General features: G+C 43.5%; 1 protein-coding gene across 1 annotated transcript in view; it reads left to right on the forward strand.

Moving 5' to 3' along the window:
- COP1 (COP1 E3 ubiquitin ligase) overlaps positions 1–16,425 on the forward strand; it is a 198,609-nt gene extending 182,184 nt beyond the window's left edge. Inside the window, exon 19 of the mRNA XM_056844706.1 lies at positions 16,300–16,425. Coding sequence (XP_056700684.1) covers positions 16,300–16,425 — 126 coding nt within the window. The remainder of the gene's footprint in view (positions 1–16,299) is intronic.
- Positions 16,426–16,719: the final 294 nt, after the last annotated feature.

The following is a 16,719-nucleotide window of genomic DNA, read 5'->3' on the forward strand; positions in this document are numbered from 1 at the left end:
GTGCTCTACAAAGAAACGCTGCTTCTGGCAGCAGGCAGGCTTGGGAAAGCTTCACAGTTTGCTTTTCAAAAGCATATTCTACTCATTCCGGCATAAGGGGGGTTCGCTATGTTCAAGCATAACAAAAGACGCTCCTCTCTTAACCATTCTACATTTTTGGGTGCCAGACCAGCTGAAATGAGTATCTGCTTAATTGCACCTGCAGGACTTCTGACACCACTTCAATTTTTAGAAGCTTTGGAGCAGCTTCATATCAAGAGTTGTCTCATAGCCTGAAATATGTTCCAAAGAGCTTAAGGCTTGTATTTTGTTTCACCTGGGAAGTGCCTTGCCTTGAGAATGGTGAATGAACAGTCTAGTGGGAGAAGTCTGTATAGAGGTGGGAGAAGGGGAGTGCGGTAGGAAAGCGATAAGTAATAGAGCTCTGGATTTCATAGCGCCCATAGCTCAAGGCAGTAACAATGTTTTGGCAGGAGAAACAGTTGGGGACATTAGAAACTCAAAACGTCGGAGGCAGATCTTTGGGCGAAAGTTCTCTTTGTGCAAATGAGAGCACCTTGGTGCAAACGATTAGAGGCTGTTCAAAGACTGAGGCTGTGTGGTTTGATTTTGGCTACAATACAGCTGTGAAATTCAGGACACTCCTCTCTCCAAGCGCTCCCATACCTTCCTTGAAGATAGTTTCAGAGGGCAGCAGGGTTGGTCTGCAGTAGAACAGCTAGATTTGAGTCCACCTTAGAAACCTAGCAAGATTTTTGAGGTGTAATCTTTTGAGGCCCAAGGAAGTTCAGGGTTGCAACTCAGGGACAGGCATTGGCAAGCCACCTCTGAACCTCTCTTGCCTTGAAAACCCTATGGGGCTGCCATACATTGGTTGCAATTTGACGGCACTTTTCACCATCAAGCTTTCAAGAGTCCCAAGCTCTCTTCATTAGATATAGATCTGACAAAGGGAGCTTTGACTCTTGGAGGCGTACCCCGGAAAATCTTCTTGATCTCTAAGGTGTTACTGGACTCGAATCTAGCTTGCCTTCCTTGGAAGCCTATTCAAAAATTTTAGTGGATTAATAGTACAGCTTCAAATTACAGTAATCAGTCAAATGTAAACAACACTGTATCTGATTCTGAAGATCTGTTGTACACTGAAAGCCAAGTAGGAAGGGGACAAAAATTCTACATATCTGTGAGGACCCCCATATATGTGCAGAAACCTAATATTGTGTCCCCACTTTCAGTGAAACCCCCTGAAAAATTTGGTTGCCTTGGCAAACTAGTAAGGGCATCTGAATTCTTGTGAAGCTATCTCACAAGATTTTGAACTCTGTTATTGGTTAAGAAGACAGCCCTTGGGGAGTAGGAGGCCTCTGCCTCATGTTCTGCTACAGAGAACAACTTTATTTTATTTATTTATTAAATTTCTGTGCCGCCCCTCCCCAACCAAGGTCGGGTTCGAGGCGGCTTACATCCAGTGTAATACAGTCATAATACAATTCAGTTTAAAACAATAGCACAATACATACTAATTTACCATTAAAATCCCTGGTAAAACCCACAATTTATACATTATCAATTCCAGAGGTGCCATTCAGATCATTAATAAACCCTCATTCAGGAGAGAAAAAGCTGGTGGGCAAGATAGAATCAGGCTTAAATACGCAAAAAGCAGGAACAGGGAGCCCAGAAACCATTGCTGACCTCAACCGTAGGCCTGGCCCACAGGCCCCTGGTATCATTTGACAGAGAGTTCCACCAGGCCAGAGCCAGAGCTGGCTGAGGACGGCCGGATACTTCTCAGGCTGGGGACCACTAACAAGTTGTTGTTAGATGAGCGTAATGCTCTCTGGGGGGTGTATCTGGAGAGGCGGTCCCACAGGCACAATGGTCCCAGGCTGTTTAGGGCCTTAAAGGTCAAGACCAGAACCTAAAACATGATCCAGTGCTCAGTCTGGAGCCCGTGCAGCTGACGGAGCACCTGTTGCGTATGTGCTCTCTAAGGGATCCCTGTGAGGACCCTCCCCGCTGCATTCTGGACCAGTTGAATTTTCAGGAGCAGGCCTAAGGGCAGCCCTGTGTAGAGTGAGTTACAGTAGTCTAACCTGGAGGTGACTGTTGCATGGATCACTGTGGCTAGATCACTTCGGGACAGATAGGGCATCAGCTGCTTAGCTTGGCACTGATGGGAAAATACTCTTGACTACATTGAGACCTGTGCCTCCGTTGACAGGGAGGCATCCAGCATCACACCTAGACTCTTGACAGTAGGTGCAGGTGTTATTTGCACCCCATCAAGAGTTGGCAGCAAACATATCCCAAGCATCAGGCATCCCAGCTTGCACCCAAGGCTTGTTATAAGGCAAACAGCTCATAAAAGTGATTCCCCACAGCAGATCATGAGACAGAGGCTTGCTTACTACAGGTTCATCGTCGTGTCTTCAGTGCAGGCTGGCCTGCACAAGTCCCCATGCAGGACTGCCCAAAAGACACTCGATGAACAGCAATTACAGGTAAGTGTAACCCTGTTTTACCTTTTAAATCAGTAAGGGTGCCTGAAACCTTGTAAGGTGGCCTCATGAAATCATGACTGCTATTGCAGGTTGCCCATAAATTCCTTTTTGACCATTCAGAATGACCAACCCTCTTTGGATAGAAAATTCGAATAACTTAAGACCTGCAGCATTAACTATCTTATCTTTTGAATATCTCTTATATAGATAAGGAGGGATAAATTCTTCAGGTTCATTCCCTCACCATTTTTTAATCAACTGCTTGTCATCTGTGCAGGTTGCAAAGGCAGCCATTCAGAACACCATAGGAATCGCCCAAAGTTCTTAATTCCTTCATCGGCTTCTCCCTTCTCCCTCAGTGGTGACAACTGGAAACAGGAGCCAGAAGGGGAGGAAGTCCACTGGGGGAAGTAGGTGCAAGGTGGGAAAGCTAAAAGGGGGAAGCAGGAGTAGAACCCAAAGGGAGAGAAGACAACAGGCATCTGCCCGGGATGGGATTTCCTACTTTCCCATAGCTCCATGGGTCCCCCAGCTTGTTTTACTTATTACTGGAACTTCAGTCCAAGTGAATTTTGAGAGACTGAAGGAAATATAGGCCTTATCACTGCACTAAAATAAAAGCTAACACTCATTGTTAAAGAGGGTTGTTGTTTTTTTTTTAAAAAAAAATCTTGATCAGTAGTACACATTTGAGAGCCAGCATGGTGTAGCGGTTAAGTGCGGCGGACTCTAATCTGGAGAACTGGGTTCGAGTCCCCACTCCTCCACATGAAGCCTGCTGGGTGACCTTGGGCCACTCCCAGTTCTCTCAGAACTCTCTCAGCCCACGCGGAGGCAGGCAATGGCAAACCACCTCTGAACGTCTCTTGCCTTGAAAACCCTACTTGGTCACCATAAATCAGCTGTGACTTGACAGCACTTCCCACCACAGTAGATATTTGAAATAAAATTGCCTCAATGAACAAACATGTAACTAGGATCATCAGGAAACAGGAAGCCTAGCTTTCCATCTGCAAAATGGAATATATTTTAGAAATGTTACTGAGTAAATTAGACTGCTGTTTATATACTCTTTATACCATGTTTTGGTGAACCTTAATGGATGAAAAAGAAGGCTCTGGAGACTCTCCAGAAATTGCAACTGGGAAAGGGCCGTGGCTCAATGGAAGAGCATCTGCTCAGCATGCAGAAAAGTCCCATGTTCAATCCCCAGCATCTCCACTTAAAAAGATCAGGCAGTAATGAGATCTCAACCCGAGACCCTGGAGAGTCACTGCCAATCTGAGTAGACAGAACTGATCCCGATGGACAGATGGTCTGATTTGGTATAAGGCAGCTTCATGTGTGTTCAACTGGAATTTTTACTTGTTTACTATCTCAATCATGTTATTTCCTATTCAGAAAATAAGAGCTGTGATTTCATTTCTGTTAGGAAATCCACACACACAGAGAGAGGAGCAAATCATGTTTGTCCTATAGGTTTGTGTCTTCAGGTAATCACTAATGCTCACAGCACATACGGCAATGGGAAAATTCCTCTAGAATGATGATATAGAAAAATCATTCAGCAAAGAACACGTTATTATTACTCTCATGGAAGAAGATGGGGGTTTTTTGGTGATACAGTTACATTTGATTGGTATTTGATGTTACTGTGAAATCCATTAGAGACCTTAGTCCTTGTCACGCAAAATAAAAATCTTTTTACTCTTTTTCTTAAGAGTAGTCCATTTGTACAGTGATTGAGTGAATGCCTTTTAAACAAATTTCAGAAGGGCAAAGCTATTGCTATGCATTAAAATATTGATCTTCCCAACACCTGGTTGTGTTTTGAGAAACTGACTATTTCTTGCATATCTTCAGGTTTTCAAGGTATGAAGGGGCACCTGTTTTGACTAATGCGTTGTTCTTTTCTGAAAGCTGCCTGTGGCAGCATTTCCACAAGGGGGAAATGGCTGCTGTCTAGTTGGGGATGTGAATATGAAAGCTGAACCGCTGACTATTTATAGAGGCAATGGGAATGCTTTCAGTATTGTTTTATAACTTGCACAAAATGATACTGTTTTGAGGAGAGTCATTGAGAGCTGGAAAGCCAAGGCAAAAGAGTGAATTTTGCATCATGCTTCTGGATTCTGATCCCAATGAATAAAAAAATCTGGTACCAACAGTCAGTGTGGGCAAGCAGTGCTAGATGACAGAATTGGTGGTTCATCATGAAAGCACTTAAAGCCTACAATTTGAAGGGTTTCTGTGCTGCTTGGAGCCTCTTCTCAGAATCCCAAGCATTTTTCAAAAGCTAATCCTTGTGGTCCCCGAGAGAACTTCAAAAACAAGGTGGCAGCATGTCTGAGTGACTCCAAAACTAAAAGGCTAACAAGAACAGCCAGATTTGAGAAATGTATTGCTTTTTCTGCCAGGTTGCTGGGGGTGGGGGGAGAACTGTCCACAATTCTGACATTAGGAGAAAACCTCTATGTCAGTGGCTCACATGTAACATTAATTGCTACATTTAAGTGACTGATAGGGGTCAAGATAATTTTTGGAAAGGACAATACATTAGAGAACTTTAGAAAGGAAAGTTAGAAAAGGACAGTACTTAGCAGGAGAGGGCGAGTTGAGGGAAAGGGTAGGAACTAGAGAGTCTTGAGTGAAAAACAAGAAGGAAAGAAAGAGAACTATGATGGACAGTAGAAAGTACAGATTTTAGAAAAGATACTTCAGAAAGAGAAATCAAGAGAAATGATCTAAAAGATGAGGAAATCTTTTAAAGGACATTAAATGTGAAGAAGGTAGGAGAATTAGGGACATGGCATTAAAGAACTGAGAGTAGAAAAGTGTTTCAGAAAGGGGGTGGCAGCTGGATTAGAGAATACCATAGTGAGAGAGTGTGAAAGAAAATGAGAATATTAACTTACAGCAAAGAGGATTTTAAAAAGAGGATTTGCATAAAAGAGTGAGCTACAAATACAAGATCAAAGATAACAAATAGAGGATGTCAACCCAGGTTGTGAAGGATTAGAGGTATGTATACACATAGAAAAGCAAAGTGAACTGACCTAAAGAGGGCAGGAGACTAGACTGAAAGCAGCAGTGACATAAATCTATGAAGTATTTCAATGTGTGTATTACCCAAGCCTTTGAAAAGTATTAAAGGACTCTAGGAAATGAAAGCTATAACCCATGAGTGTGGTGTTTCCTTCTTTCTCTCAGACCCTCCCCCCCCACGCACACACACCCTAAAAATACCCTCCAGAAATAACATGCCCTAATCTCCTAGACCCATTCATTAACACTAGCTTCTGCGCACAGAGCTTGAGTCTCTGGATTTAGCTCTAACGGATGCTTTTGAGACAGGCATGAAATATGCTGTTAACCAGGGCATCTTCCAAAATGGAACTGAATGAATCGCTCACCTTTTTAACTATGCCACAGTAGCTTGTTTATGTTACCCTGGGCGGCATATCCAACATGATATAAGAATAACCTTGAGTTATATGATATTGAAATTCTAAAACTAAGATTTATAGGTATGCCTGTGCATTTGTTCCATAAATTCCCCTTAAAATGCTGGGTTTTACTTTGGTAGAAAGCTGTATGTGTTTAAGCATCCAATAAATTTCTGGGGGTGGGGGGGATATATATAGGGGAGGGTTTCCTCCATTATAGTTAAACCATCACATTCTAAGCTAATGGGTGTATACTTGGAACATTTGAATGTCCCCTTACATCAACATCTCATTCCAGATAGCAGAAGTTAAGACATCCATAAGGATTCCGTTCCACTCCGACCCATCGTGAGTGCCATTGGTTCCCCAACATATGAATTAGCTAAATATTTGACCACCCTCCTACAGGACCACATTGGAAAAACCACTTCTTACATCAAAGATTCAACTCACTTCATCAACAAAATCAGTCCGTTAAGACTCAATCCAAAGGATATATTAATCAGTTTTGATGTTGTATCCCTCTTTACCAAGGTTCCAGTAAAAGACACAATCTCATTGATTAACCAGATTTTTCCAGAAGATATAACAGCCTTATTTCACCATTGTTTGACAACAAGTTATTTCCTATGGGATCAAGAATTTTATGAACAGATTGATGGAGTAGCTATGGGAAGTCCACTCAGTCCAGTAATAGCAAACTTTTACATGGAATATTTTGAAAAGACAGCATTAGAATCAGCACCTTACAAACCTACAGTCTGGTTCAGGTTTGTAGATGATACATTTACCATTTGGAGCCATGGTGAAGAAAAATTAATGGACTTTCTAAACCATCTTAATAATATCCATCCAAACATTCAGTTTACCATGGAAAAGGAAATTGAGGGTAAACTCCCATTTCTTGATACCCTTGTCATCCGTAAATCAAACCTTCAGTTAGGTCACAAGGTCTACCGGAAACCAACTCACACAGATCGCTACTTACACAAAAACTCCAACCACCACCCCCGACAGAAAAGAGGAATAATCAAAACATTAATGGACCGTGCAAGACGGATCTGTGAACCACAGTTTCTCAAGGAAGAAACTAATCATCTAAATCACGCACTGCTAGCAAACGGCTACTCCAAGAATGAAATCAGAAGGGCCATTAAACCAAACAAAAATCAGAAAACTCAAGAAAAACAGTCTCCCATAGGAAAGGTATTCTTGCCATTTATTAAAGGAGTCACTGATAGGATGGAGAAACTTTTGAAAAAACATAACCTACAAACAGTGTTTAAACCCACCAAGAAAATACAACAAATGCTACGATCAGCAAAAGACAAAAGAGACCCCCTCACCTCTGCAGGAGTATATCGTATACCTTGCAGCTGTGGAGAAGTTTACATCGGGACCACAAAACGCAGCATACAAACAAGGATAAAAGAACATGAAAGATACTGCAGACTTGGCCAACCTGAGAAATCAGCAGTGGCTGAACATGGACTGACACAAACAGGACACAGGGTCTTATTCCAAGACACTGAAAGACTGGACAATTCTACCAACTATTTTGTCAGATTGCACAGAGAAGCCATTGAAATTCATAAACATCAGCACAACTTTAACAGAAAAGAGGAGAGTTTAAGAATGAATAAGGCTTGGCTTCCTGCCCTGAAAAACCTCCAGACAAAGACAACATTCAACAATAGCCATACAGATTAGCTTTGGATTACACACATTAACAGATCACTTCAGGATACAATGGTTCCATATTAACATACCATACCCTCATTAGCACATTATCTTGATACTTACAGGACAATACTTTTGCAGGACAATACTCAGCTCAAACCCAACCCCTTTCTGACTATATATTACTCTTCCTACACCCTTGACACTGAGAGACACTGTCCTTCAGTGTTACTACTCTGAAGATGCCTGCCACAGTTGCTGGCGAAACGTCAGGAAAGAAAATTCCAAGACCACGGTTACACAGCCCGGATAACCTACAAGAACCAATGAACTCTGACCGTGAAAGCCTTCGACAATATTTTAAGACATCCATCTTCCTAGCTTGGGAAACTATGCTGCAATTTGACACCTTCAAGGTTGTGATTTTTGGCATGTAAGGTGAGGAGAAAGGAATGCCAGAGGAGAATAGTTAGATTCGAGTCCAGTAGTGCTTTGGAGACCAACAAGACTTTCAGAGTATAAACTTTTGAAACTCAAAGTTCCTGTTGTCAGACACAAGAGAAGAGTAGTCCTTGTGCATCAATTATTGTAAGAAATCGAGAACTGCATACAGTATGTATCTTTGCATTCCAAATGGCCCCATGTATCTTACTGTTAGAGGCTTGGAGTATATATTATGCAAGACTTCATTAATTCCATCTTCTAGTTCAGGCTTGGAAGTAGCAATCACTAGATCATCCGTGGCATGTAAAAACAGATCCCAGCAACTAGGCAGGGATATTCCACAAAAGTAATTTTGTTTCTTTTAGGCTAGTATAGATGTAGGCTAACACATGCTTTGTGGATTTATTTACCAGACTGATAGAAAGTCGATGCAAACAACTGAATAGAGATTATGAATATGAGTGGAGAATTGAGATTTAAAAGGAATAATTAAGCTTAGCATGAAAAAAAATGGAAGGATTAGCTGGAGACTAAAAACTAAAAGAACAAGTGGCAATATTTACTGACTAAGAAGCAGAGATGAGATGAGGAGAAAATGCTGAAGAAACTCGGCCGAAAGAAAATCCCTCCCCCACCCCAGAGGCCTTGGTCAGAGAATGGCCTAGCGAGACTTGGCTTCCTTTTTAAAAAAAAATATATTGTGTTAAATAATACAGTAGCAATTGAGGTGTTCTTGATAAAGAGCAGATGAGTAGCGGCTTGAACTACAGTGTGGGACCTGAGGGAGGGAGTGCAAAGAAGAAGAATCAACAGGAATATTAATCACAGGAAAAAGCCTGGTAAGTGAGGAAGAATGAGTCCAAATCTGGAAGCTAACAGCTGAGAACTGAGCTGTATGAAAAGAGTGTTAGGTGCTTTTTTAAAGTGAGTGTAAGATTAGGGTGCCTGAACAAGCATGTAACTCTTGTCAATGGCAGACAAGGTGTTACTTTTCTCACTACCCTGCTAGACTCTGTGGGTTTGCTGTACAGAAAGCCGGAGACTGGCGATTAACTGGGGCCAGGAGAGAAAGTGTGGAAAGCAGCAGCTCTGAGGTAAAGCAGTGCACTGTGTTGGGATTTATTAGCATCTGCCCCATAGAAGTCCTCGGCCGAAATACCAGATTATCAGAGGCATTCAGAGAGATACTGGCAGGCACTGACACTTTCCAGTGGGCATCCTTGTACTTGTCATGTCTTCCCAAACCGTAAGATTTCCATAGTGTGACAGTATAAATCATGAATGCATTTTGTTACCACCTCCCCGGGCTGGATAATGTGCATGTTTCTGAACAGTGGGTCAGTGACAGAGAATGTGTGATGAGACTAAAATGCGCTTTGTCTTATTGAAAGACTTTCAGATTTACAGCTTTCCTATCCAAGTTTTCCCTCAGACCTCCCTTTAGTAATGAATAAGACACTCGTGGACTTAGAATTAAGGGACCATCTTGAACGATGTGGTGATGCCAGAAGGAAATGTGCACCCTCCTTCTGGGGACAGAGCACCCCATCTTTTCCAGTTCTCCTAGATTATCTTGAATTCTTAACCATTCCAACTTTTCAAAGACTTTTCTTCTTGGCCTGACATAATGCCTTACCCCTCAATGAATTAACTAGCAGACTTTTGAAACCAGTCAAACAGAGTCAGCCCGTGTAGAAAGGCAAAGACAGAAACATGTATCCATTTTTTATCCAGTTGTGATTTATATTCTTCTATAATATCTTCTTTGATTACTCCATTGATTTCACACTTTCCTGTATGTTCTCATGACTACCACTTAATCTGTCTGCTGTCTGGTAATGATAAGGCTGTTACTCTTATTTGTAGTTTACTACTTAACAGCTGCTTTGAAGATACGCTGAAAGTCATAATCAAGTTACGCCTAAATGCACATTTGCATACAGACACTCTTTTCGCACTGGAACTTTGTCTTATGAGATAGCCCTGTAAGACTACAGAACATTGTTCCAATGGTCAGATTCCCTTTAGCGAACGGGAATGTCTATTTCCATCATAGCTGCTGGCCGTGGGTGTGCAAACCACACTTGACTGGACGTCAGCTACTGAAAGAACTACCTTCTAGCTGTCGTCTCGAAATACCCGTCTAAAAACAGACCCTCTTTGGCAAACTCCTATGGAAAGAAATTCTACAGACTTTAGACAAAAGGCAACAGCCACAGATCTGTAACACTAATGCCCGAAAAGCAATGAGGTAGAAGAGCCAGTACTAATGGAATAACGGTTAAGAGCCTGCTTAGTTGCAGGCCAGCAGTGAGAGCGTCTCCACCTTTTGAAGACAGGATGGGGTGTGTGCCTGGTTCCCCCCACCACTTTTCCCTGGCAATTGAGCATTGCCTTGAGCTTCAGAAACGGTAATGATGGGTCAGTCCTGTGAAGGCGCTTCTCATATGCAATAGCTTGCCCGGATCTGTGAGACTTGCCTTCACCATTCCATGTTTGCTTTCTCTTGCGTGTAGAATATGCACATGTCTGGGCACCGCAGCAGAACTCAGGTGCACACCCTCAGTTGAGTCTTCACAGGTGGCTTTGTACAGAGACCATTTCACACCTTACAGTAGGACAAACATGGTTTGTCGTTAGCTGCAGCCATTAGCAATTCCTTGACAAATGTACCAGTGTTTTTGAAGTAGCCATAAAGCAGCTTAGCAGAACATTTTTTTAATGTTACGTTTGTAGAGGCCTCATCACTGTTCCCAACCAGAGCTTTTCTCCTTCACTTGGCGTAGTGAGGGATGGTATGTGTATGTCACGCGGTTGGCACGACATAAGTGTTTACTACTGATGGCTAGCAAAATGAATGGAAATGGATCCTTAAAATAATTCCAGTGGGTGGTTTATTTTGGTGGTTGTACGCTAAGTCCCTTCTGGCAGAACTAGGATTAAAGATTACTTAGAAGCCTGATCAAATTCATGGTAATTTGTGTTTTATAAGCTGTCTTGTGTTTTGCTGTTCTAACAGTTTCTGAAAGAAGATTCTTAAATTTTTTTTGTAAATTTCTAAATTTCTGGCTGTATATAAGGATTCGATTTTTTAAAAAACTAATGGGCAATTATGGAGCTTAGTTTAGGCATCCAGGACATTTTAAACGTGTGTTGGAAAACGAAGAAAACCATTCACATTCCTTGCCTTCGTCCACAGCCATGGAACTGGAGGTTCGTCTTCTGCTTCTATGCAGTCCCACGTGGGACTGCGCTTGTGCAGGCCTGCCGCGGGAAGGATTTTTCTTAGCTTGTTAACTATGGGCAGGGAGCACCCGCTCCTCTGCACATGCATCAGGCTTCGCGCCGAAACACAACACTGGGGAGCCACGCCCCCTGCCCTTCAGTTCTTCTTTTGCCACTGACGAGGAAGGACATCTCTTGACTTGCTCTTATCGACTTGTCTAGATCTGTGAGTTTGGCCGCTGAGTTAGTACGATGGCTCAGTCGGCCCTATTTAAAAAATGCCTGCAATGTTCTACAAAATTGACTCAGACAGATGAGCATTCACTCTGTCTTTTTTGTTTGGGAGAATCACATAATGTCGGGGCCTGTGAAGTGTGTCAGCAATTCACTCCCAAGGCCTGTGCTGATAGGGCCTCCCATTTGAAGGCCTGGCTGTGTGAAAAGGTTCTCTCTGGGTCTGTTACACCAGCCTCGAAGCAATCGGCTGAGCAACACCTATCCTCGCGCCCTGAGTCTTTTGGTTCCATTTGATCAGAGCCAACTCTGGTTCTGCAGAAAAGGCGAGGCCGTTTCCCGGAACCAAAGGAACCAAAAGAGAAGGTGCGGAGTTCTTCGGAACTATTGCCAAAAAAAAGCTAAGCAAAAGACAAAGTATTTAGAAAAGCGCCCTTCTAAAGGTCATAAGGACACTGTTCCAGCCACCTCATGTCTATCGGAACTGAGTCTTTTGGGGGATGTCTCCACTCCGCCACCTCTACACACTCCATCCCTGCTTTTGGAACCTGACTCCTCTGGTTCTGATGTAGATCTACCATAGTTTATGATGGAGGATATTGATCAAACGCTGCAATCCTCGATTCCAGCACAGCAAACCTCCCTCCCACAGACTTTTGCTTCTATGATGGCCACCTCTTCCATGGCCCCAAGCCAACAACATTTCTCAGTTCTACAACCTTGGTGGTGTTCACAGTGGCCTGCTTCAGTTCCACCCAACCCATGGATGTCATACCCATGGTCTCAGTATCAACAGATGCCTCCCCCCTGGGCACCCCCCACTCTTCAGCCTACTCAGTTGCCACCTCCTTCCCAGGCTGAACTACAGTATCCGAGGGCAAGTAAATCTGAGGTGGAACAGGAGAACCAGACTCTCCATTCCGAGTTTGGCTCAGAGATGCCATCTGATCCAGCCCGAGAGGAGGCGATGGGGGATATTACATCTATATCTTCGAATGAGGACAGTCACCACTTTGCTGAAACAGATGGTTCGCCTAGCAAAGGCTCTTGATGTGGACATAAAATCATCTAATCCTAAGCCAGAAGAAAAGATCCTCTCGGCTCTGTATTCGGAGGCTCCGGTCACTGTGGCCTTACCTGTTTTAGAGGACTTTATGGATACTGCAAAGAAGGTCTGGGAGTCCCCTTCTTCCACTCCATCTACCTCACGTAAGGTAGATAACCTTTATAAGATCCAGCCTAAGGATTGTGAACTTATTTTTTCGCACCCACCACCATCTTCAGTCGTAATGGCTGAATCTCAACCTAAGCATCGCCAGGGTAGTAAACATTCAGCCCCTGCAGATAAAGACAGTAAGAAAATCAGTGTTCTGAGCCGCAAGAACTACGCTGCAGACGCTTTAGGCTTTAGAATTGGCACCTAGCAAGCCTTAATGGCGGCCTACCAGATATTCCTGTGGACAAAAATGTCATCCTATATTGATCAGCTTCCTGAAGAACAGAAGTCTCTGGCCAAAGTGGTGGTGTCAGAAGGCCTACAGTTAGCATGGCACCAGATGAATGCCAGAAGGCATGCATCTGAATCTGCTGTCAGGGAGATGGCAGCTGCTATTTCTGTGAGGCGCTTCACGTGGCTGCTTTCTACTGCTGTTACTCCTGATGTGAAGAGCACCATCGAGGACCTGCCATTTGATGGAAAGGCACTGTTCGCAACTTCCACCAGTTACACTCTGAGTCAAATGAAAAAGGAGAGACAAGCTGCCTGATATATGAGGGTATCCGCCCCTCCAACTACTTCTTTCAGAAGGCTCTTTGGATTTAAAGACCGGTACCAGCAACAAAGGTATCAGAGACAGGGACAAAGCTCTACTATGCCTTATGGGTAACAACATCTGTATTAACCTTTCCAGGGCAATAACAGACGACGTTCATCTAAGCCTCAGTCCAGTGGGGCTCGCCCACAGTCGCCTAAGGGACAGAACCAGAAGCCTGCTTTCTGACTGTTGGAGGGGGGGCAGGAACCAAGTGTTATGGTTGGTGATAAGTTGGCCCCTTATGTTCATGTGTGGGAGGAGATCACCACAGATACGTGGGTGCTCGACATTGTTAGAGAGGGGTATCGTTTGGAGTTTCGCTCTTATCCCCCACTTTGGTTGGGCCACGATCCCTACTCCCTGGGGGACACATTTCTCATTCTCTGGGTGGGACCATGTTCTGTGCCTTTCCACCTCTACCTCTTCTGACCAAGGTGTTAGCCTTGGTTCACCATTATTCAACCCATTGCATTCTAGTGGCCCCATTTTGAGAGAGAGAGGTTTGGTTTTCCGATCTCATGACAATGGCCAAGGGCAGGTTCATTAACTTCCCTGTGGTAGGAGACCTTTCGAAAACCTGTACCATCAGGAACCGAGCAGACTGCTTCTGACAGCATGGTTACTCAAGCCTCCACTGTGAGGTTATCAGGTCAGGTTTTGGATGTTATTTTTAATTCTAGGAAACCTTCAGCCCATTCCTCTTTCACATTAAAATGGGAACTTTTTGCCAGATGGGTCAACCAAAAGGGGTATTACCCCTCTTCTTGTCCTCCCATTGGTGTTGGATTACCTATTAGAACTTAGAAAAGGAGGTTCTACTAAGGTCCATTTGGCGGCCCTTTCAGCCTTTCATGCCGGGATGGAAGGAAAGTCATTGTTCTCTCATCAGACCTCTAAGCTATTTATGAAAGGATTGCTTAATTTGTTTCCTCCTTCTCGACAGCGTACATCCCAATGGTCATTATCACTAGTGCTGGCTAGACTTATGCTGCCCCCTTTTGAGCCAATGGCTACATCATCCTTAAGATGCTTGTCACTAAAGGAATGTTTTCTAGTGGCCATTACATCGGCTAGGCGAGTGCCCCCTTTTTGCAATTTTTTCCTAGTAAAGTTCTGTTAAGGGCCAGTTATGAATTTTTACTGAAGGTAGTATCTGCATTTCATTTAAATCAGCCAGTCTTACTCCCTGTGTTTTTTCCAGATCCTTGTTCGGATGCAGAAAAAGCCTTACATACCTTAGATATGAAGCGGTCTTTATTATATTATTTAGATAGAACAAAAGCTTTTAGGGAGTCTAAGTCATTATTTGTTTGCTTTGCGTGTCGGGAAATTGGACAATCTACATCATCTCAGTCCTTGTTAAGGTGGATCGTGCAAACTATTCGACACTGTTATCAGTTGTCTGGTACCAGATGTCCTAGGTCATTGAGGCCACACTCCACTAGGGCTCAGACCTCTTCTGCAACCTTCAGGAGAGGTGTTCTGTTACTGGAGATCTGTGATGCTGCTACCTAGTCATCTCCAGAAACGTTTGTCCGTCATGATGCGGTAGATGTCAATGCGAGACAGGATGCTGCAGTGGGAAAAGCAGTTTTACAGTCTCTCTTTGTGTGAGAGCTCATCTCCCTCCTCCAGGTAGGTGGCTATTTAATCTCCCATGTGGGACTGCATAAAAGACCAAAGACGAAAACAGAGTTGCACTTACCTGTAACTGTTGTTCGTCGAGTTATCTTCTGTGCAGGCACACATCCTTCCCTCCTGCCCCGCTGTGAGCTCTCATAGATGTTTTCTGATTCTTTTGTTACAGGTTTCAGTTCACCGGGCAAAATAAGAATTGAAGGGCAGGGGGCACAGCTCCCCAGCCTCGCATTTCGGCGCGAAGCCTGACACATGCACAGTGGAGTGGGGGCACTCCCTGCCCATAGTTAACAAGCTAAGAAAAATCCTTCCCGCGGCAGGCCTGCGCAAGCGCAGTCCCATGTGTGCCTGCACAGGAGACAACTCGACGAACAACAGTTACAGGTAAGTGCAACTCTGTTTTACTTTATATTGTCGAAGGCTTTCACGGTAAGAGTTCATTGGTTCTTGTAGGTTATCCGGGCTGTGTAACCGTGGTCTTGGTATTTTCTTTCCTGACGTTTCGCCCGCAGCTGTGGCAGGCATCTTCAGAGGAGTAACACTGAAGGACAGTGTCTCTCAGTGTCAAGTGTGTAGTAAGAGTAATATATAGTCAGAAGGGGGGTTGGGTTTGAGCTGAGTCATTGTCCTGCAAAGTATTAAAGGTAATGTGCAAATCATTGTCCTGTAAGTATCAAGATAATGTGCTAATGAGGGTGTGGTATGTTAATGTGGAACCATTGTATCCTGAAGTGATCTGTTAACATGTGGAATCCAAGGTTAATCCGCATGGCTATTGTGGACTGTAGTCTTTGTTAGTCTGGAGGTTTCAGGACAGGAAGCCAAGCCTTATTCATTCTTACTCTCTTCTTTTCTGTTAAAGTTGTGCTGATGTTTATGAATTTCAATGGCTTCTCTGTTCAATCTGACAAAATAGTTGGTAGAATTGTCCAGTATTTCAGTGTCTTGGAATAAGACCCTGTGTCCTGTTTGGGTCAGTCCATGTTCAGCCACTGCTGATTTCTCAGGTTGGCCAAGTCTGCAGTATCTTTCATGTTCTTTTATCCTTGTTTGTATGCTGCGTTGTGTGGTCCCGATGTAAACTTGTCTGTTTTACTTTGTTTGTCAGTAATTTAGAAGTAAAGTTCTCTTACATTGCTTTTCTGTAGACTGTTTCAGACGCAGCATTTAAAAAGAATGTGCCCCATAATTGACTTCTCTTTTTAAGCTGGAGTTCCAAACTCAGAGTTGTGTAAATGGGGGAATCAACAGCACCCAGCAAAACCTTTACACCAACCCTCTGCTGCAGCCCTGATGTTTTTTCTTCTTTTGCAGGAATCCAACGTGCTGATTGCTGCTAACAGTCAGGGTACAATTAAGGTAAGTTTGTCTGCTAGGTTCTGTGTTAAAAGAATGACTGTTGGTAGCAGCAAAATCATGGGCACTGGGAGAAGCCCCTAAAAGAGGACTTCCCTCCTGCAGCTGTTTATAACTTTAAATGACTTATTTGTCTCTGCTGCCTGCTGGAGAGGTGAGAATAGAGAGCTGAGATCAGAGGTGTCCAATTAAGAAGCCAGTGTGGAATGCAGCCAGTGTCCATTTGGCACTGCCAGGAGACCTCTGCAGATAGGAGCAAGACAATTGGAGCAACGAAACAGGAAAAGCAATTGAATTTCAAATACGACCCTGCTGTCATGGTCTTTGTGATAGTCACAAATAATGCACACCACTGTGCAGAAATTCTAGAGTTCTAAG

This window comes from Euleptes europaea, chromosome 2 (assembly GCF_029931775.1).
Source record: "Euleptes europaea isolate rEulEur1 chromosome 2, rEulEur1.hap1, whole genome shotgun sequence".
In the NCBI taxonomy this organism is placed as follows: Eukaryota; Metazoa; Chordata; class Lepidosauria; order Squamata; family Sphaerodactylidae; genus Euleptes; species Euleptes europaea.